The sequence below is a fragment of the Xiphias gladius genome, chromosome 18 (genome assembly GCF_016859285.1).
Source record: "Xiphias gladius isolate SHS-SW01 ecotype Sanya breed wild chromosome 18, ASM1685928v1, whole genome shotgun sequence".
Taxonomy (NCBI): Eukaryota; Metazoa; Chordata; class Actinopteri; order Istiophoriformes; family Xiphiidae; genus Xiphias; species Xiphias gladius.
The window spans coordinates 20,195,584-20,217,107 of NC_053417.1; the positions used below are offsets into that span (position 1 = coordinate 20,195,584).

At 38.7% G+C, this 21,524-nt stretch overlaps 2 protein-coding genes across 8 annotated transcripts; one reads left to right on the top strand and one right to left on the bottom strand.

Annotated features, from left to right (window-relative positions):
• Positions 1–1,892: 1,892 nt before the first annotated feature.
• Positions 1,893–10,592, bottom strand: syn2a (synapsin IIa). Of its 3 annotated transcripts, none has more exons than XM_040153207.1 (11): positions 10,237–10,592; positions 4,410–4,467; positions 4,210–4,301; positions 3,813–3,969; positions 3,602–3,691; positions 3,402–3,464; positions 3,047–3,189; positions 2,882–2,956; positions 2,635–2,737; positions 2,264–2,410; positions 1,893–2,027 (listed from the first exon to the last, which is right to left on the bottom strand). In XM_040153207.1, exons 1-11 carry the CDS (start codon positions 10,575–10,577, stop codon positions 1,893–1,895), a joined length of 1,404 nt encoding a protein of 467 aa, XP_040009141.1. In that variant the 5' UTR covers positions 10,578–10,592. The 3 variants fall into 3 exon arrangements, with proteins under 3 accessions (XP_040009141.1, XP_040009143.1, XP_040009142.1); XM_040153209.1 differs by having other exon boundaries at positions 1,893–2,015; positions 10,237–10,577; XM_040153208.1 differs by having other exon boundaries at positions 1,893–2,012; positions 2,237–2,410; positions 10,237–10,577.
• Positions 10,593–13,265: 2,673 nt separating this feature from the next.
• Positions 13,266–20,565, top strand: vgll4a (vestigial-like family member 4a). 5 transcript variants are annotated; one of them, XM_040153211.1, is made up of 6 exons: positions 13,266–13,460; positions 13,957–14,121; positions 15,579–15,741; positions 16,109–16,328; positions 18,817–18,931; positions 19,983–20,565. In XM_040153211.1, the coding sequence occupies exons 2-6, from the start codon at positions 14,040–14,042 to the stop codon at positions 20,180–20,182; spliced, it is 780 nt and encodes a 259-aa protein (XP_040009145.1). In that variant the 5' UTR covers positions 13,266–13,460; positions 13,957–14,039; the 3' UTR covers positions 20,183–20,565. The 5 variants fall into 5 exon arrangements, with proteins under 5 accessions (XP_040009145.1, XP_040009147.1, XP_040009144.1 ...); XM_040153213.1 differs by having other exon boundaries at positions 14,076–14,121; XM_040153210.1 differs by having other exon boundaries at positions 13,266–13,381.
• Positions 20,566–21,524: the final 959 nt, after the last annotated feature.

The following is a 21,524-nucleotide window of genomic DNA, read 5'->3' on the forward strand; positions in this document are numbered from 1 at the left end:
TAAACCAAGGCATAACCATGCAGATATTAAGACTTGGGGTACCCCTGCGCGTTCTTCCCTTGGAAATCAACGTCATGGCATATTTCCTAGTAAACAGAACAATACATCCATAAAGCCTCAGGCATGGCTTTGACAAGGATACGCTCACAGATACAATGGCACTTTCTACAACTTGGAAAAGAATTGCACACAGAGCTTGCTGAACGTATTTTATACTATAGTAAAATGGTGCAGCTTTCTTTTTACATTTGGTTTGGTTGCTATGTAGCTTTTTCACCATTTAGGATATTAGATATATGAAGTGGCCTCCACCAAAGCCACTGGACAACAACCAAGTGATTGTGAAATTTGTGTAAAAATGTTTTAAAACAATTCAAGGAGTGGATGAATATAGCTTTTTGAATCAATTCGATGGAAGATCTGATTTCCCAAATAAATACATTATTGACCAAAAATCAAAGACATATATTGCACTTTCCATCAACTCACTGGAAGAGTGTGATAAGGATAAACATGCCAGATCTTGAATGGCAGTAAAAACGGTCCACACTAAGCCTCAGAGCACTTGCGATGTTGTCATGGCAACACCACCATGATAGCCGATATCCAGTGTGAGGGCCATGGAGGGGGGGCTTTTTCTATCTGGCATCTCATGGCAGATCATACATTACATACTTTTTCACTATCAATCGTAATATCTGCTTCCACACAATTGAACGCAAAAGACGGCAACAATTTGATTACAGCATCAGTTCAGTGGCGTGTGATTTGCAACAGGCTATTTGATCTGTCTTAGAGTGCTTTTCTCTGATGAAATTACATACTGCATGTGACATACTACAGAATTAACACCCCCCCTCGCCTATATTTACAATATGGGTGACTGGAGTGCAAAGACTGTTATTGAAAGTAAATAATTTATTCTTTGGTTCAAAATTATACAAATATATTGAAGTTGTGTGTAAAGACACCTGCACAACATCCTATATAATAAAATCTTTAATAATTCAACTAATTTTAATATTCAGTATGTGTCCATCTATCAGTATTCTAAAATCCACTTGAATAATCTCTTTTCTTGTGGCATTGTGACATTATGGATGAAAAAAATTAGCTTTATGAAAGGCAATATACTGCATGGCTCTGTTGTATGTGTATGCAGGATCGCACACGGTCGTCCTCACTGTGTTTATGCATGTTTGAAAATTAATACATGTATCCTGTAGAACCTATATAATATGCCTTTCTTATAATACATTCAAAATGCATGAATCACAGGGTAAAACAGCGATGTTACATGAACATCCCACTTGATCAGACATTTATAACTGACTTGCACCTGCCTTTGTATCAAACATGCAAAACAAAAATAAATATCTATTAGTATAAATATGAAAGTAATCACCACTACAGCCATACACACCCACGTACTGAATACATATTGAGATATACACAAACTTCAAACTGCACGATAGTCCACAGTTTGAACAATATCTAAAGGTACACACCAAAAATAGAAAACAGAAAGGGTAAGGGGGCAAATAAAAGATTCTTAGCTGGGTCAAACAGGTAGCACAGAGCAGCACTGAACTTGGTGTAGGCACAATCTGCTTTTTATATCATCAACGACAGCCCCAAACAAAAACCACAGCTACTGAAACATGGGTGACCTATACAAGCACACGAATCAACAGGTCAACAAGTAGACAGTACATTTTGACACTGCATAGAGTTAAAAACACAGTCCAGGCCAGCGCTCAGTTGTACTGAGCTCACGTTACCAAGATCTGATTCTAGCTATCAGCATCCACACACACGTCTGCGCTTGCGTTGAGCTAAGGTACGTCATTCTTCTCTAAACTCTGAGACTTTCCCCTGTTCTCCTGGGTGACTCAGTTGGCCTGGACTGGTTTTGGACCCACTGCAACGCCATTACAGTCGAGAATGTACTGCAGACAACCCTGAGGTGGGCGCCCAGCACCGTTCTTAGTGGGTTCACCAGCAAGCTCTCCCTTCTGGCCAGCTCCCTGAAAAGACAAAGTTATAATTTACTCATCCAGCAACAACCATGATGGTTTTCTTGTAGTTAGATCTGAAAAATAGCTACATTATTGTAATCTTGCAATAGAAACAAATGACACTGTCCTATAAAATACATCGATAGCACATTAGCATTATCTTTACAATGATAATAAATGAACACAAGATGAAGCCTCTTGTTTCTAAGCTCTGAGACAGTGTGTGTCCTGTTCCTCTGTGTTACCTGGGATGGCTGTATAGTGGTGGGTCTCTGGGGAGCATTAGCTTCTTTCTCTGCTAACCCGTTCATTCTTGCCAGCACCATGTCAGCAATGAGCTGCCTGTCCTCAGCCTGGTGCTCCCCTACCAGGGGCATGGAAGAGCCGGCCACCTGCTCAACATGGAGGATGGTTTCAGCAGAGAGTAGTACTTTATGTAAAGCTTGTCCTTATTTGAATTTTGGCTGGCATACTGCAATGCTTGAAATGAAGGAACAGGCAACATTTGTACTTTAATGTATTGACACAACTCAGCATGTTCCTGAATTATCATTTGAAGTTATGCACTTTCACTCCTCAGCTGCAGCTTTCAAACCTGGTAATCGTAGACTCTTACCTCTGTGATATAATCTCTGCCATCTTTTCCATGGATGGCTTTGACTGCACAAATATCCAGACCCCCAAAAATCTCTGAGCAGGTGTCCACCCACAGCTTGTACCTAAATATAACAATCGACACATGACTCAAAACCATGGTCTCATCATCACTTATTTCCACTTCAATAGAACATGTTACTATATAAAACACAACAGGTTAGCGGACTACACTGTATTGCAGTGTAGGATTCTGATTTAACACTTACCTTTCAGTCATGGCCACTTGTTCAAGCATAGCTGAGCCCGTATTGGTCTTCCAGTTACCAGAAATTGATGTTCTCCTGAAGTGTGTAAAGCACAAAAATTAAAACCAGTTCAGGATTGTTTCTCATTCACTTCCAAAGCTCATATATACATACAATCATACGTACATGTAGGCTTTGTAGTCAGAGCCAATCTTCTGGATTCGGATGTCGTACTTGGAGTCTATGAGAGGTTCTGTGGTGGTGTACGTCTGGGTGAGAGCAACGACACTGGCTATGTCCTGGAACTTATTGTGATTGTCCACCTTAACCTGTAAACAAAAACAGACGTGTGAGACAAAACAGGCCAAAATATCCAGGATTTAAAAAGTCATCTGGCACCTAATTAACTCTTGTATCCAACATGACGCAGACAAATTCTGATGATATTCAAACTGCATAAATTACTAGTATATATACTCATTATGACTAAAGCTAGAAAGTGATGCATTATTTCATATTGCAACAGGAAACATCTCTATACCTTTCCAATACCAGAGTGGGCATGTCCAATCTTCACAACAACAGGGAATGATGGGATGCTTACCTAAAGTAAGAAAGTATCATTTGAGTTATTGCCTTATATTCTGCTCTATGCTTTCACATTACAATTGCAAAAAGTTCAACAGTTCAAAAATATTGTTCTTGGATGCAGTAAAAGGTGGGTGGTGATGGGGTTCTCACCATCTCCTTGTAGTTTGGGTAAAAGGTCTGCTCAATAAGGGGGAACTTCTCAGCACCCAGTTTCCTGTAGGTGTTTATAAGTTGGGCAAACTGGACACACAAAAAGATAAATAAATCTGATATACAGTCATTTCTAAATACTTCACAGAGTAAATTACTGTCACTTAATAGATAAGATACAGTAAAGCTCCCCCTAACGCTGAGTGCCTACCGCCCAGGGCTTGTCACACAGGTTGTAGATTGACTCAAGGGAGTTGATGCTTTGGACACCTCCATATTGCAAACCAATGATCAGGTTGCGAAAATCTTCGTTCTGGGTCATACTGAAGGCATGTTGACGAATGAGGACAAAGTCTGGCTTGAATGACCTAGAAAATAAAATTATAGCAGAGATGTGACAAAGATCTGACCACAAAAATGAAAACCTGGGGCAAATCCTGAGATTAAAGGAAATGAATCAGCAGTCAGCAATGTAGGTGGATTAAATAGCAGTTGTACTGATTAAAACAGTGAGTATTAACTGGTACAGCAATACTAATTTGTGACTTTGAAGGATAAATCTTTCCCTTTCTTTTCTATCGTCTTGTGTGAGGGTGTGTGTTTCTCACCTGACAACCTTGGTGCCATTCCTCAAAACTTGCATGTTAACATTGCAGGTCCCATTGGCATGAGCCACAACATTGATCTCATTGAATTCAGCCTGAGGAGTTGATGGTTAGAGAGAAATATGAGGACAGAGTACTTAAATGCCTCTATTCTGTTTTACACAAGTACTTAAGATGGATATCACCGGCTTGGTGAAACATACCTGCTCCACTTTGATGTCATAATCCCCATATACTTTCTTTCCTCTGAATAATTTTGCCCTGGTTATAACAGAAACACAGAGAATTTATTATCTTTTAATGTAATATCAGAATACTGATTAAATTCCAGAAATTCCTTACACAGACATTTCAAATTGATTACCTATTCAAGATCATTCAGCATATCTAATAATCACTTTAATACAACCTGGAATATGAATTATTGTTGAGTTTATGCCACTTTGTTCAGTGCTTAAACAGCACACAGCAGACAAATTCTTTCCTTTCGTGCTCTTCCAATTGTTGATACACAGCCTTTCTTAAACTTCTTCCTTTCAATTAGGCAAATCTGATAAAACATTACAACAATTTTAAAGGCTGTATAATTTTTAAAGGCAAGCCTTCTGCTTAATTATGCAATTAAGTATTTCCTACTGCCTGGTCCATTTGCAGTACAGCCCCGTGGGGTTAATAAAGGATGATGGAGTGAGGTAAAATACCTATTCAACACGCTGAATTCACAATTTTAAGAAAATGGCTGCACCTTGCATCACTTGTGATCCGGCGCTTTTTAAAACAGAGTATCTGGCTTTTCCCTCTTGAATAAGAACGCTTTTTCTCCTGGACCACCGCTGAAGAGGAAATCTTTTCCCATGGGACTTCAGATTAAGACGGATCACTGTCTATATACCGACACTGCACAGCAATGACAACTGCAGAAGCCACACAGGGATTGCTGGTGTTAACAGTGTATTCTATTTCTTTGCCTTTTTTCCTACACTGAGGGGCTGGGCATGACAACATAAGCTTTGACAGAAGAAAACCTCTAGGTTATCTACAGTAAATCAATATTAATGGGGGCCCAATGAAGAACCCTTCCCTTCTATTTCCTCAAGTTGCCACAGAGGAGGTTTCATTCAGGTTTCCAGTTCCAAAGCTTCAAATTCACTCTTCAGCTAAGGGCCATCTACTGCAGTGGAACAGTGGTGAACTAGTGTGGTGCTAAGCATTATGAAACCTTCATCCGAATAGAGATGGTAGAACCTCCATGTTTCAGTATGGCTGTGTTGATAATATTTAGCTGACATGTTTTGGAGTTCTCACGTCCTCTTCCTCTTAGTTTGTATTACCTTGCTGTCGTGGACCCTGTACTGCATGCCTATTTAATGAGGAGGTAAAGCTGAATAATTAATTCTCAATTTAATTAGAGCAAGGGGATCTATTTGGCTGTGGAGGAAAACAAGCGTAAAAATATGAATCACTGCTCCAATATCTGGGAAAATGAAAATTCTACTCTGTACTGTGATCAGTGCTCTTTGCTAGTACACACTGTATGAGAATAGTGTTTCCAAAACACAACCCCGTGAAACAGACAGGCATGAAAAAGACAAGCGTCAGATTTCATTTTGCAATTCAGATTTTAATCTTTGACAGTGTGGGGAATAGCTCTGTGGAGGGTGTATAGCAGTATTTGATTGACCTGTGCTTTCTCACTCTGCAGAGCACAGTCTAGCTCTGCATACTGAGCATAGCCGCCACACATTCAAAGGGGACATGATCCTATACCATTTTTAACATGATCTGTAAACGCTGTACGTTAATATGTATTAGTATTCAGCAGTGTCCTCAAAGCAACCATGTCCTCTGGTTCAGTTTAATTGTTCTCCTCATGGTGGCTTTCATCTAAAAACCAAGGACATTACTGTTATGTCTTAGAGATACTTCTGCTTTTGCCCTTCACTAACATACTGAACTCAAAACTGGAGTTTGTCACTAGGCACTGCGCTTGTGGTGGCTCACCGAGAGAGAGAGAGATGAGCATGACAGTAAATGTTTACCCGGATCATTCATTTTAAGAATCAATATGGATACCCCTGACATGAGTTAAAGATAAGATGAGAAACCAAATAAGACAAAAATAAGTTTCTCTTTTGTGATTTCAAGAGTAAGTAAGACAATCTAGACAACAGAAAATTAAGCAACTTCATTCATGGTTGAAGGTTGCTATGCCAAAGTATTGCCAACTTACATATTGCAGTGAAGGAATTTTTCATTCAGATGATTCACTCGAGAGCTTGCTAAGCGGGAGCCCATGCTGAATTTTAATGTCTCATCACTAAGCCTGCTTAACATTCATGCTCACATGTGGGTAATGTTTAAATAAGGTTAGGCTCACAGTACAAAACAGTCTTTTCCTTATAATAGTTAAAACAGTTCCCTATGGCTTTAAAAAAAAGTTTTGAACACTGAATGACTGAACAAAAAAAATCTTAGCCTCTCTACCTAAACTGAGCTCCATTATAGAGAGAATACAGAAGAAGCACAGCTCAGCCATTAGTCTGATAAGTAAGACAGTGTACCATCTGCTCCTCCTGTCATAAGAGCAATTTATAGCAAAGCATTCCCTGGAACAAAACAAACCTCTATGTATGACCGGAAGCCTCATCTAACAAGTAAAAACACTGGCTGAATGACAGAATCCATCTGTCTCTATATTTGCTGTGACCCTGGCAATCACCATGGTTCTATCAGCGCATGTTTTATCTCACAGTGTTATTAGGCTTAACACAACATGTTACACAACAGAGTCCCTATTCAAATACTCGTCCATACTAATGTCTTCTACTTTCTCTATATGGGTAATTCAAAAATTGCTGGAAATCTTACATATGGAGGCCCTTGAACTTTTATATTTTTACAATTTGCTAAGCTCTCAGTAACTGCCTGTATGATACAAACATGATGTGTAATAAGTTAAACATTTAAAACATCTCATACACTAAAAAAATCCTCATGCAGGTGCCCATTTAAAAATTTGTCACAATTTTTACAGAATCAATGTAATTGGGCAACATTTTTCTCTACTGCACCTACAATTCATTGTAATTTCTTTGTTAAAATATACAGAGTAACATACTTCACTTTAAAACCAGTTACGGGTTTTAATGTTGCGGTGGATTGGTGTATATATAGTTATATATATGTGTATATACATACACACACGCACACACACACACACGCACACACACACACACACACACACACACACACACACACACACACACACACACACACACACACACATATATATATAGATCATCTGAGATTTGCCTGATTTGATAAATAGAAGCTGATGGCATTCTGCCTGATACAATTAGTCTGGAGGACTCTTTGCTGATTTCATTCTGTGTCCTGGAGCCTCCGGGTCTCATCACTCTGTGTTTTCATTTTCAGCAGCAGTCAGAAAAAAGTCTCAAGACTCAAGATGTACCAACATTACAGAAAATTGTAGGTACTCAACAAAACCTGCATTAAAATAAATAAAATTTGATGTTCTGCCAGCAACTATATTCTTTATGGTCTTCATCCTGCCATCGTGAGAGCTGAATACAGAGCATGTAGTATAGTATTTCAAACGTGAGTGCTTTTTTGAAGCGTTCACCTCCAAGTCATTCTGATATTTGTTTCCTTATGTTCTATTTAATCGTTGAAATGTTACGGTAGCACTAACACCTACAAGCTACAGGAGACAAGCAGAACTACACTATATTGAGTAAAGCAAGACTGATTTGTACTGCTGTGCTAACTTACAACCACTGGTTGAAAGGTCTTATAAAAGCAACCAAAAGAAAACAAACTGAGTGGGCAAACATGTACAGCTCCCCTCTCAGTCATATTGAGCAGCAATGAAAAAATAGACGCAGCACTCATGCAGAGGAGGCCTTTTGAATTAGGTATTTTAGCTGATCTCTCAAGTGGATGTGTACTAAGTATACACAAATAATGTCAGAGCAGGAAATCACTTGACATTTTATCAAATACACATCATATCAGGTCTTGTTAGATACTGACAGATAGAATGATGGAGTTTGAAACATTCTCTTAGCCCCAGTCCAACCTACTCATCATTCTCAGTTAGATTGACCTTTGATAAATGACACGGTTTTAGTTTAATGTATCATATTGTGTTCCTCTGCCAGAACAGAAGAGCAGCGTCAGTGTATTGGCACATCAGACTGTAAGCGACTTCGTTTCCGCTCATAACAACTGAACTTATAAGGCTGGCATCCATCCTGCTGATGAGGGTCTAATCTTATTAACATTGATCAAAGTTTCTATTTAATAAATGGGCAGTCCTGCACACATACACACGGTATGAGGACACTGCCAGGCCACCTGAATAAGGCAAGGCAATATCCTTATATATATCCTGATATTTGTGTGATTTGGTGTTTTTTGAGGCCAATTTCCTCAGAAGAATCAATTAAATTCAGCACTAAATGTATCTTAATCAGTGTAAAAATAAAATCCTGTCACAGTGACCATCTTGTTGTGGTGTCTACACAATTCACAATACAGACAACATGTTAACTCTGACATGACACTCATGTAAACAACATGACAGCCTGCATAGATAGATGCAAAATGTGAAGGCCTTTTGCAATATGGGCATTGCACAACTATGTCAGAGGATAATCAGTTTCCTTGCTCTGTAAAAAAATACCTAATAAATTACTGTAGTTAATTTTCAGAAATGAAAAAATAAAATCAGATCTACCTACAAAATATTGTGATCTTGTCTAATGTTTAAAAAGGGGGATGCAGATTTAATTCTGATTTTATTTCCATGCCTCAGGTAGGCCCAGAGTCCACAAAGTCAGCCAGTGAGGAAGTAGTCCCTCTGCGCTTTACATTAGTAAGGCATCACAGGGTTGAGCTTCAGCTCTCCGCTTTCCGTGTCAACTGGCAACTAGTAAGGTCCATAAATAATATAAAAAAAGGGGGCAACAGAAGTCACGCAGATGAATTGTGCAAATGTGTGAGGTATCCACTGTACTATCCAGCTGAACAGTTCTAGCACACATATTACTTTCGAAAATATGTCAGCTGTGTGAAAAAATGTTGATCATGAGGAGGTAGAATTGACATATTCTTTACTATTCGACAAGATATCAGTCTGTACGCAAAAGAGGTTTCCTCTACATCCATGAGCATACGCATTTAGAACAATTTAATTCTTTACCACACTAGACTGACAAATATGCTTGTTTCAAGTCGCCTCCGAGTAAGATCCCCCAGAACACTGACTGTCAGTGTGATGCCATGTCGTAAGCCTTCTTTACTTGCCCATCTACTGCACACCCCTTATGTATGAGTGACTAATGGAAACCTGTGCACTAAGGGCTGCAGTAAGTTACATTAATCATTCCCTATGTATATGCAGGGCATGTCATGTGATCTGCTATCAGTGGGCAGGGGGAAACCCCACTGACTGAGGGAAAGCACTGCAGTATTTAGAATACTTCTAGAAAAATAACATGCATTTCCCAATTCTGCACAGCTTGCGGAACATCTGTTTTCAAGAATGGTAAAATGCCACATTACAGGATAATACTATCAATTATTTTAGTTTATTCACCAATTTTTTATACAGGCAGATGTTATAAACCTTTGTTCCTATTGTTTCATTTAGTATAACAAAATACAAGACTACAGAAAAAAACATTTACTACAACAGAGAGAGAATAGAAGGCAATAAAAATCCTCCATCTTGGTGTAAAGTCATTACTGCTGAGAATCAATGGACTGTATTTCCTTAAATATTGGCTGCCTCCATTCCATCTAATCACAGAAGCAGTGCCCATTGACATCTGCATGGTGCTTCATACAGATTTTGTTCCAGCGGTGCTTTAACCCTTACCTAATTATTACAATCAAAGCATTCATGAGGACAAAATCAGCATTAAGGATGGAGCAAACAAGCAACACATAGCGTATAAATGATTCATAATCAAATTTATGACTGAGTAAAGCAAGATATCGTCTTACCACTCCTGTTGTGGTTCGTCGATGACCAGGAGAATCTTAAACTTCTTAGGTGTCGTGACTTGGGTCTGCTCCACTAGCCCTGCTGAGGCAGCTGTCTGCTTAACAACGTTGGTGATAGAACTAAAGAAACCTGCTCCGGTGGACTGAGCCGGCTGGGATTTCCTTTCTGGAGCAGGGGAAGTGGCTGGAGGTGTAGGCCCCGCTGTAGGAGACTTGGCAGGGGTGGTGGAGGCAGGCGGAGGAGGCTGAGCAGGGTCAGGCCTCTGGAGGTCTGTCATGTAGCCATTGGGCAGGTTGGAGATAAACGTGCTGTCGGAGAGGCGCCGACGCAAATAATTCATGGCTGGAGCTAAGAGAGGAGGAGAGTCAAGAAGCACTGGGTGTGGAAGATTATTCTGCAGCGGACTCCCTTTTCTTAGTGTACAGCTGGTAATGGCTGAGCTCTCAATGCAAACTCCCAGTGAATGTATTCCCTCCCAGCTCGGTGGAGCATCCTCAGAGCTCCCCCTCACTGGCAGTGACGCTACACTCCAACTCAGCCAATCCCGTTATGCTTTGCTTTCCTCAACCACTGCAAATGATGCTCTTGCTGTGTCTCTCCCTCCTCTTCTCGTCCTCTCTCCTCGCCACTCTCTCTCACTGGCATGCCTGCCTTCACTACCCCTCCCCCATTTCCTTCTGCCTTACAGGCATCATTCTTTTCTGATCCACAGGATGGAAAATAGAGGGATTTCCAGTGTAGGTGCAAGAGGGTAATCTGAGTACTACATCATAATTACCTTACTCCAGCTCCCTCTGTCCCTTATGTTTTCTCTGCCCTGTGTCTGTGCATAGCATTTATGTGTGTGTAAAATGCAACCATGGAATCTAAAATGGCTGTTTAGTGGGCAATGTTGAATGAGAGGAAAAGCGTCAGCAGCAGTCCCTTGAGACACAAAAGCATAAAGTAAACCCTCTCTCTTAATTGATTTATCAATCCCTACATTAATACTGATTAAGCTAATTCAAATTTCCTACAAGACATGCTTTACCTCACTATTATATTAAACTTTATTTGACAGCACTTGTGGACACATAAAATGTAAATCATAACACAAAAACACAGTTTACAATATTGGATAAAATACATAAATTATGCTGAAAACCATATATCTTTGCAAAGCACATATTAATAACTTAATTACTCATTTTTGAAGAAAACATTTCTATGACAAAGGAAACAACTGGCACTGCTGTTTCTCCCTATAAAATACATGAATTGGCTGCTCTAACATGTTTAATTGGTTTATATACAAGGTTAATAGAAGGAACTAAAGCTGTGTGAGGAAACCATCACCATGGTTCGCCATGTCTCCAACACAGGTAACAGATTGATATTCCAGGAAACACATCAATAAATCAATAACTTGCAATTCTCAGAGGTTACCAAAAGTCTAGTCAAAGGGTTACACATTTTGAATCTCATTAACACAAATATGGGACCTTAAGTGAAAATAATTTAGAGATGTATATATAGTATTACTTATTTCTCAGCATGAAAATTTATCTCCCAAACAACCATAAAGCAAAAAATTACTAGTTGACCGGTGTCATCATTAATCACTGATCTTTGAGGACACTCCCTTAGCAATCAGGAGATTTAAACTGCAGTGAGGGGCAAAGAAAGGCCACAGTGCTGCACTTAATACGATGAAAATGATAAAAGGTAATCAAGTAAAATATTGCAAATATAACATCAGGCTAGTTGCACAAAACAGCTGAAACCTATGCTAACATTCTTAGAAAAAGTAAATGTGGTATTTGGTCCGTAATTACGGTTAAGACACAGGATGTTGAAATGTCTACAAAATGCATCCCCAAATTTGTTTTATCTTTTTAAGTATGGAACAACTAGGGACTAAGCGAATGTGTTATTTAAATGTCCAAATTAACTTTGCGTTATCCTCCTGCTATTATTTCTAAACCTAAAGTTGCACGGATATTTTTCAAGCTTTCCAGCAAGTTTTCTGTATGTGTCTTTGTATAACATCACAGTTTTGGAGATGTGGCTAGCTTCTCTATTTCTAGCAAATGGAACAGAAGAGGAAATTTGAAAATAAATGATTAAATGCTCCTAAGAAATAATAACATTTGCCATAGTATAGCTTCAGAGGAATTGCAGACTTTCGTTGAATTCATGACAGTGACAACTCTAGCTCTAACTGTAGCTTTTATGTTTGCACTTTGTTTAGTATTTTTATTCTGTTACTCGACATTGTAATTTTACTGTCAATCTGTCTTTCTATATACAACATCTGTTGCATAACTATTGTATTTTTTCCTGTTAGAAGGGTGTGGAATTTTTTCCTGTAATTGAATTGAAGCTCTAATGACAGACGGTGTCATCTTTCGTACAGGTGAATTTGTGATTAAGGGTGGGGTGCAAGCAATCCTGACTGAAAATCCATAGAAACTACACCGGGGAGTCTAATTTTCTTCTCGTATATTGGTCCGGAGACACAATAAGAATTGTCTTCATTTTGATTTCTAAATTGGCTTAATAGAAGCTGTAGCATACACTGAATCTTATGCATAGATGCTAGGGTGACACCGGCTGGTAGTATGGTATAGTGAACAACAAAACTAAACTCCACTTTGCTTAAATCTTTAGTCCAGCCTTTTCAGACAAGATGTCTGTGGCTGAGAAGATCCAACAGTACAGCATGCCCCCAATGGTCTCTGTGTTGCAGTCAGGAGGTTGATCAGTTACTTGCGTTGTGCTCTTTACCTCGACACCATGCTGTTAAAATGGTTGCAAATTATTGTATGTCCGGGTAATGTACATAAATATAAGTGAATTCCTTTATGTTCGACCTGCCTGGCTATGAGGGCGACAAAGTTGCAGCGTAGACAATGCGAAAACACACTGAACATCATCACAGAAGGTCAACAGACAAATTAAACATCTGTGTGATTTATAGGGTGGTGTAATCTAATATATACCATCCCTGAACACGGTAACTTCGCTCCTATTCGCCTCTTCTCCACTAGGGCCGCTCTCCACTCTTTTGTTTGAGGACTGGTGCGGTGGGAAAGTGCGTGAAGGCAGTAAAGCTGGGCTAGCCATGGTGTTGTTGTGGCTGTTAAGCTAACTTTTGTCGATGAAGTGAGTAACATTGAATGTTAACGTTACGCTACTGTGGAGCTTTGTTGTTGGACATAAAGTCACTGAACGTAACCTAACTGTAAGTTGCCACTGAAGTGTAGGTTAGTTCAACGTTTATTCGCTAAATTTTAAGATAACGTTAACTTAATCCAAAGTTGATGAAAAGCTGGTAATGGCTAACGTTAGCTTGTGCAAAAGACAAAGTAGCTAAAGTTAGCCACGTAGCTAGTATGCTAGCTTCTGCAAATAACAGAACATTTAGTTAAGATAACTACTGTAACAATGCGTGTATAACTGTTTATACTAATAATATTTATTATTTCAACCTCAGCGAATATAATTTTCTTATCTGACTCGTGGAAGTAAAATCTAGCTGGTTAAAGCTAGTCTAGTGGTTAGTTGATCGCATTTGTTTAGCTAGCGCAGCTGCTAGCCTTTGAATCGTTAACGTCAGCATCAGGCGTCGTTAACCAGCTATCCGTTCAAGTCAAGAGAACGCTATCCATTTCCATGAAACTGTTCCAAAGTTAGGTATATTCAAATTTTCGTTTGCTATCTGATTTTCCCAATTTCAGCTTCTTCCGGATAGAAGCTTGTTTGTTCTCTTCGCTGGTATATCTTGCTAACATCGATGTTAGCAATTAGCCTGTTCGTGTAAATGCTATTCATTAGAATGGACCTGTTGAACTCTCAGTTCCTGGACAAGATGAACAATAACATCGGGAGACTGCACTACGAAGGTTAGTTTGCCATTGTGTACTTGTTGAAATATGTCTTTACAATGTGTATTTATCTTCTCTGTTGAAATAATAAGTTGCAATTTCCTTTATTGCCGACAAACCAAGTTTCTTTGGTTTGCGACTGAAGTTAAATTTTATTTACTACCCTACGGCTAGAGTCAAGCCAACACATTTTTTTGCGTACATTTTGATGCAAGATAGTTAGGAAAAGTTGATTAACTTAAACTGTTGACTGGGGATAACGTGGACATTCGGGTGTGTGTGTATGTGTAGGTGTGTGTGTGTGTGTGTGTTTGTTTGTTTGTTTGTTTGTTTGTTTGTTTCACCTTTTGAGTGAAGAATAGCCTTGTGGTCACAATACATGACATATTAGCCGTTCTTTCTTCAAAACACAATTCTAAACTCCTTTGTTTAGTATGTTTGGAAGCTGGACACAGACCCTACCCTGACCTTACAAGAACCCACTAAAAAGCTTTGTATAAAGTCCAGAACAATAACAGCAAACACTAAAAATGTTGCCTCATTTGATGTAGTGGGTTCAAACTTAATACTGTTTTCACTCTTTGTGCCTATGGGAGAGCCATATATCCAAAGAAATATTTAGAATAAAGTGAATATGGTATTGCTAGGGAAATGTCTTGACGGGATCGGTGTATTTAGTTGCTTCTGTAACCATGATTTCCACGTAATGAAGTTATTTTACTCCAGAAGTCCCCTGTCCATTGCTCAATTGACCTTTCAGATCAAAGTTGCCTTCAGAAATGAATTCCATCTCTGAACACAAAAAAAAGCTATCATCGTTCCATATTGAGGATGTCAGAAGGGTAAAGTGGATCACAGTTTTCTCTCTAACTTTTAAGATGGCATGACTTCTCATCACCTGGCACATCTCGCACAAGATTGCAGCAAAAAAAAATTATTTAGAACTAGTAGAATAGAATATATTTTAGAAATTTAACCACCACAGCCCCAAATTTTCCTTAGTGAGACCACATGTATACTGGTTGTATTTATTATATTTTTATCATTATTTTGCTTGTGTCCATTAACCTCAAATACTTTTTTAACTGTCTTATTAGCAGCACGTCAGTCACCAGTAAAGCTCTTTGAACTGTACTAACCTGTATGAAAGGTGCTATACAAATATAAATGGGCGCTTAGTAAAATGTATTTAACTGAACAGTTTTATACTTTGCTTTGTATAGACCAACACATTGGTTTACTGAAACGGTACAACTGGCCAAGTTATATTTTTCAGACATCTTAGAGAAACTGTTTACAAACCTACCAGTAGGAGTTGAGGTCTCAAAAAAAACACCTGTTAAAAGGTCATGATGCAACTAAATACAGATGTATTATGCCATGGTAGTTTCTGTTCAATTTGGAGTTATATATTTGTAATTAGATTTAATCTATATTTAATTAGATTATTTGCACCGCTGATTCCTTTCCCATAGATGAGTCCAGGACACCTTCCCTGCCCACTGCTATGTCCAACTTAACTGGGCCTCCTCCACACTGTCCAAGCAAACGAAAGTATGGTGAAGAACAAATGGACGACCGAATCAACTGTGATGATGACCACATGACCAAAATGAGCAGATTGTTTGCCACGCAGCTGTAGGTGCCTTTTAAAAGTTTAAAGCATTAATTATTATTCTGTGCCAACCTTGGTAATTATAGGAATATTGTATGGGATATTATGTGTTCTGTTATTGAAGAGAACTACTGTGTGAGCATGTTTTAATTTTTTTTTTTCTTAAAGTAATTCAGAGAGATGCTTACAAGGACGTAAATGCTGCACATAAAGAAAGACAGGACTAAACCCCAGTCCCTGCTATGTGCTGGAATTTTTTTTATAGACATGAGATGATACCCCTGATATATGCATTGTCTATGAACAGTTGAAGCTGTTGGTGGTATATCTTTAATTTGAGCTTTTTAAAATGTTTTATTTATTTATTTATTTATTTATTTATTTATTTAGGGCCCGTCCCTCTGCTGGAGACAACCGTAATGAGCACTGGAGTCACAGTCCTGTGGAGCACATTACTTCCTCCTCTAACGGTCTCCATGGGACCCAACTGTATGCCTCCATTTCTGGCTATGATGTAGACCAGCCTCTGCCTCTGACCAAAAGCAGCTACGACATTGGAGTCGGGGGCAGAGAGAGGGCTGTCATGGGTGGGACTGTAGAGCGGCAGCAGGTTTGTCAACTTGTAACACATATGGAGGGTACATCTGATGATCTTAGTGACAAAATCCAAGCACTAGACCTTAAATAGGGTGTTGGTAATAAAATTAATGAAGACATTATTTTTGTGTTTAATCACTTGGATAAATTAAAGCCTGATTCATGCTTGCTGCATCCGCATGGCATATCTGCGAAAATCTGAGAGGACCCCTTTGTGAATGTCTGCTTGCTGTCCAAAATTTGTGACTGCACGGTCTATTAGGTACTGTTTTGTTTCACAATTTTGTTTGTTTGTTTATTTGTTTTTTAATTACAGCTTAGTGGTAAGGTCAAGATGGTGATTCAATGAGACCAAATATATTTGAGAAAAATTTGCGACACATGATAGCCAGCTCAGATTTAATGGCAAAATTATCCTCAGATGAGACAGGGGTATATAGAGTTAGGTGCATAAGTATTTGGACACTCAATCTTCATAATTTTGTCTCTGTACACCACCACAATGGATTTGAAACAAAGCCATCAACGTCTGATTTAAATGTAAACTTTCAGCTTTAATTCAAGGGGTTTAACAAAAATATCGCATTAACTGTTTAGGAATTACAGCCATTTTTATATATAGTCCCTCATTTTCAGAGGCTCAAAAGTACTTGGACAAACCAACATAATTCTAAATATAAGAATTATTTTTAATACTTGGATTGAAATCCTTTGCAATCAATGAATTCCTGAAGTCTGGAACCCATGGACATCACCAAATGCTGAATGTCCTCCCTTGAGATGTTTTGAAAGTCCTTTACAGCAGCTGCTTTCAGTTGCTGCTTGTTTTTGGGTCTTTCTCCCCTCAGTTTTATCTTCAGGGACTGAAAAGGATGCTCTGTGGGGTTGAGGTCGGGTGACTGAGTTGGCCATTGAAGAATATTCCATTTCTTTGCCTTTGGAAGCTCTTGGGTTGATTTCGCAATATGTTTTGGGTCATTATCCATTTGTACTGTGAAGCACTGTCCTAGCAGCTTTGCACCATTTGGCTGAATCTGATCAGAGAGTATAGCACTATATACTTCAGAATTCATCCTTCTACTACTATCAGCAGCTACTTCATGTCATCAATAAACACCAGTGACCCAGTTCCATTGGCAGCCATACATGCCCATACTGTAATACCACCTCCACCATGTTTGATAGATGATTGGGTATGCTTTGGATCATGAGCCGTTCCTTTCCTTCTACATACTCTTCTCTTCCCATCATTCTGGTACAAGTTAATCTTGGTTTCATCTGTCCAAAGAATCTTGTTCCAGAACTGGGCAGGCTTTTTTTAGATGTTTTCTGGCAAAGTCCGATCTGGCCTTTCTGTTCTTGAGTGTTACGAGTGGTTTCACACCTTGTGGTAAACCCTCTGTATTTACAGTCATGAAGGCGTCTCTTGATTGTAGACTTTGACAGTGATACGCCTGCCTCCTCGAGAGTTTTCTTGACTTGGCTGGATGTTGTGAAGGGTTTTTCTTCACCAAGGAAAGAATTCTGCGATCATCCACTTTAGTTGTCTTCAGTGGTATTCCAGGCCTTTTGGTGTTGCTGACCAAGTGCATTCCTTTTTTTTTTCTTTTTCTCTTTCCTAATGTTTCTGCCATCTGTCTGATTGGTCCGTTTTGTTTTTTCAGCCTAATGGTGACCTCCTTCATTTGTGTTGATACCTCTTTGGACTGCATATTGAGAGTTCCCACAAACAGCTACTAAATGCAAATTCACCTGGAATCACCTCCAGAACTTTTATGTTTAATTTGTCATGAAATAAGGAGGGAACAGGCCACACCTGGCCATGAAATTGATTGTCAATCAATTGCTCAATTAATTTTAAGCGTCTGAAAATTAGGGACTATATATAAAAAAAGGCTGTAATTTCTATGGTTAATGCAATATTTCTGTTTTTAATCTCTTAATTTAAACTGAAAGTCAGCACTTAAATTACGTCTCAATGTGTTTGTTTGAAATCCATTGTGGTAGAGGGTAGCGAGACAAAATTGTGTCAATGTCCAAATACTTATGCACCTAACTGTATGTATCTTCACACACACTAATTTCATTTAAGTGTTGTTTACTTCCAAAAAATAAACACATTTAGAAAATTTTTTAGTGTAAAAGAAAATACTCCATCGAGTATTGTAGTAAAAGTGTCATTATGTAGCACAATCAATTGTTCAGACATTTAAAGGTTTTCTCCATTCAAAATAGTATTTCTGTTAGGGTTACTTTCCTTGGATGTTTGTCTTTCACTATACAGATTAATGTATATGGCTGTCTTCAGGAGAAAGCTCACAGATTGTAGAATTTTTATTTAGGGAGAAGCAGTAGATGTAATTTTAAGTCTTTTCGGTGTATTTTATATATCAGTTCTCTATGGAGGAAATCTTTAGATTGTATGGTTGTTCAAACCCTCGCATAGCACTGTTCATCTGTGTTAGTTAATTATATGTTTTTTGTTTTTTTCCAACCTATAGAATCGTCCCTCAGTTATTACCTGTGCCCCAACAAGCAACCGCAATTGTAACCTCTCTCACTGCCACATGAATGGCTGCTCTCCCAGCCCACCTGTTGATCAGAGGAAGACCAATGGTAAGCCTGTCATTACAACACACACAATGCAGCCAAAAACAATATATATTTCCTCTTTCTATAATATTGTCAGGTTAATGTAAAAAAAACAAATGGAAAGAAATGTACTGCATTCACTATGACACTTGTGTGCATGACAAACTTTAAATTTAATGCTCATTGATAACAATTCTTTGTTACGCTCACAGAGCACTTTATTAGGAACACCATAATAATACTGGTTAGGGCCTCCCTTTGCTCTCAAAAAAGCATCAGCTCTTCGTGACATGGATTCCACAAGATGTTGGAAAGATTCCTTTGAGATTCTGGTCCATGTTTAGATGATTGCATTACATAATTTCTGCAGATTTTTCTGCCTCACATTCATGTTGCCAATCTCCTGTTCCACCCAAATCCCAAAGGTGTTCCACTGGACTTAAGAAGCCACTGAAGTACACTGAACTCACTGTCACGTTCATATAACAAGTTTGAGACGACGTTTGCCCTATGACATGGTGCATTATCATGCTGGAATTATCCATTAGAAGATGGATTTGAATTGTGAATTGTAGATGTTAAGGGATGCACATGGTCAGCAACAATGCTCAGATAGACTGTGGCATTCAAAAATGATTGATTGGTATTAAGGGGCCCAAAGTGTCTAGAGAAAATCCTTCTTGTGGGGCCTGTGCCCACTGCAGCCTCATACCTCTGTTCTTAGCTGACAGGAGTGACACCCGACGCGGTCTTTACCTGTTGTAGTTCATCCTCCTCAAGGTTCGATGTGTTGTGCATTCTGAGACGCTTTTCTGCTCACCACTGTTCTAAAGAGTGGTTATCTGAGTTACTGTACCCTTTTTGTCAGCTCCAACCAGTCTGGCCTTTCTCCTCTGACCTCCCATATCAACGAAGTGTTAACGTTTGCAGAACTGCCGCTCACTGGATGTTTTTTGTTTTTGGCACCAATTTGAAAACTGCTTTTCTTTTTATTGATTCCATTCATATTCTATATTACATTCTTGGTAATAAACAGGTCTTTGCTCTCCTTCCTCCACACACAATTTTATTTTAGCTAACACAGTATGCGACCCCGTGATTGAGGAGCACTTCCGTCGCAGCCTTGGAAAAAACTACAAAGAAGCGGAGCCTGTGTCCAACTCAGTGTCCATCACAGGTTCAGTGGATGACCACTTTGCGAAGGCTCTGGGAGATGCCTGGCTCCAAATCAAGGCCAAGGGTGGGGGTCATCAGACCCCAGATGCAGATCCATGAAGCAAAGGGGAGTAAACATTACAATCACCTTTTTAGTGTTTGCTTCTTGCCGGGCATCAACTTCCCTTAGCCAAGAACAATTTAAGACAATGGTTCTCTCCCAGGCTGTTCACTAATGGACATTGAGGTTGACCTTATATTAGAACACTCAGCTCAGATTTGTACTCTAAAATTGGGAACGTCTCTCAAGTGAAGCAGAGAAAATGATTATTGCATAGTTGGATTGACAATGTTGGTTGTGGAAATTGTACAATCATAGATTTTATTTTGCAGCGATAATGAGATTCACAAAATGGTCGGTTATTAACTCATGTTCTGTTTTACCTGCCTTTCACTTGCCTTGATTGCCAAAGAAATTCCCAGCCTTTTCCATTAACATATAAGCCATAGATCTGGTCTTCATTGTTTTCATTCTAAAATCACACTGCTTTTGAATCTATATTACTTGAAAAGGAAAACCAGGTCTCATTTGCACGATTACGTTTCTGACCATTTAGGTAGCAGGTTACCTGTTTCATTTGGAGCTAATGTGTTTGAGAATACGTCTAGTTTTGAAATTGTGATAATGCAATTAAGGCACTGGTCCCCCTACTTTCTGAAGACACCAGACTAATCAGTCTTTTTTATGATCCTAAACTGGACTTATCCACTGTTAACTAAATAATTTTAGTTTCCTGTCTATATGCTCACTGTGGCTGATTACTTAGTAAACTAATATCAATCATAGTACATATCTTTAACTAGAACGCATGTTTCAAATAGCTGGTTTCTATTACAATCCTTATTCTATACTATATATTTACTCAGAATTTATTTTTTATCTGTAACATTTTAGAAATACTCACTGCTGGTACAGTTGTACTCAATATATTTTTTGTATCTGGTTTTCATTACTATATGTAGTTTTATATCTCAGCATCCATCTACAAATCACAGCCTCTGGCAAGGTTGTCTGAATGCAGTTTAATAGGCTACACTGCTTTGTTATTCTGTGGAGCGGGATGCTTTATACATGACTGAAGACAGCTAAATCTGACCTTCTGCAGCACAGTCTGTTAGTGGCTTTATTTATTCTCAACATGGTCATACTTTCATGTTGACTTTTGGCAAAATGTAGTAACAAAGGAATTCTTACTTTGATTTGTTGAGAACAAAAGAGGATGTCTCCGTTGCTTCAATGGCAAAATCAATTTCTCTTAAAACTAAGATTTTAATGCAGATGCAATATGGGTGTCCTTAATTCACCACTAGTCATCAACATTCCACCATGACTGCCTGACACGTATCAGTCACTTCAGTTGTGTTTAGCAAACACTGTTACAAGTATGTTGGTCTTTTTTGA

What these genes read in the sequence shown, in the direction of transcription:
- syn2a (XM_040153208.1), bottom strand. Translation starts at nt 10,577, where the DNA reads ATGAATTATTTGCGTCGGCGCCTCTCCGACAGCACGTTTATCTCCAAC. An exon ending in CAAGTGGCCATGACTGAAAG is followed by an intron (nt 2,738 to 2,881) that starts GTAAGTGTTAAA and finishes TGTTATATTTAG; the next exon opens with GTACAAGCTGTGGGTGGACA. An exon ending in AGAGGAACAGGACACACACT is followed by an intron (nt 2,013 to 2,236) that starts GTCTCAGAGCTT and finishes GCTGGCCAGAAG; the next exon opens with GGAGAGCTTGCTGGTGAACC.
- vgll4a (XM_040153211.1), top strand. Translation starts at nt 14,040, where the DNA reads ATGCTATTCATTAGAATGGACCTGTTGAACTCTCAGTTCCTGGACAAG. An exon ending in CGGGAGACTGCACTACGAAG is followed by an intron (nt 14,122 to 15,578) that starts GTTAGTTTGCCA and finishes CCTTTCCCATAG; the next exon opens with ATGAGTCCAGGACACCTTCC. An exon ending in TGATCAGAGGAAGACCAATG is followed by an intron (nt 18,932 to 19,982) that starts GTAAGCCTGTCA and finishes ATTTTATTTTAG; the next exon opens with CTAACACAGTATGCGACCCC.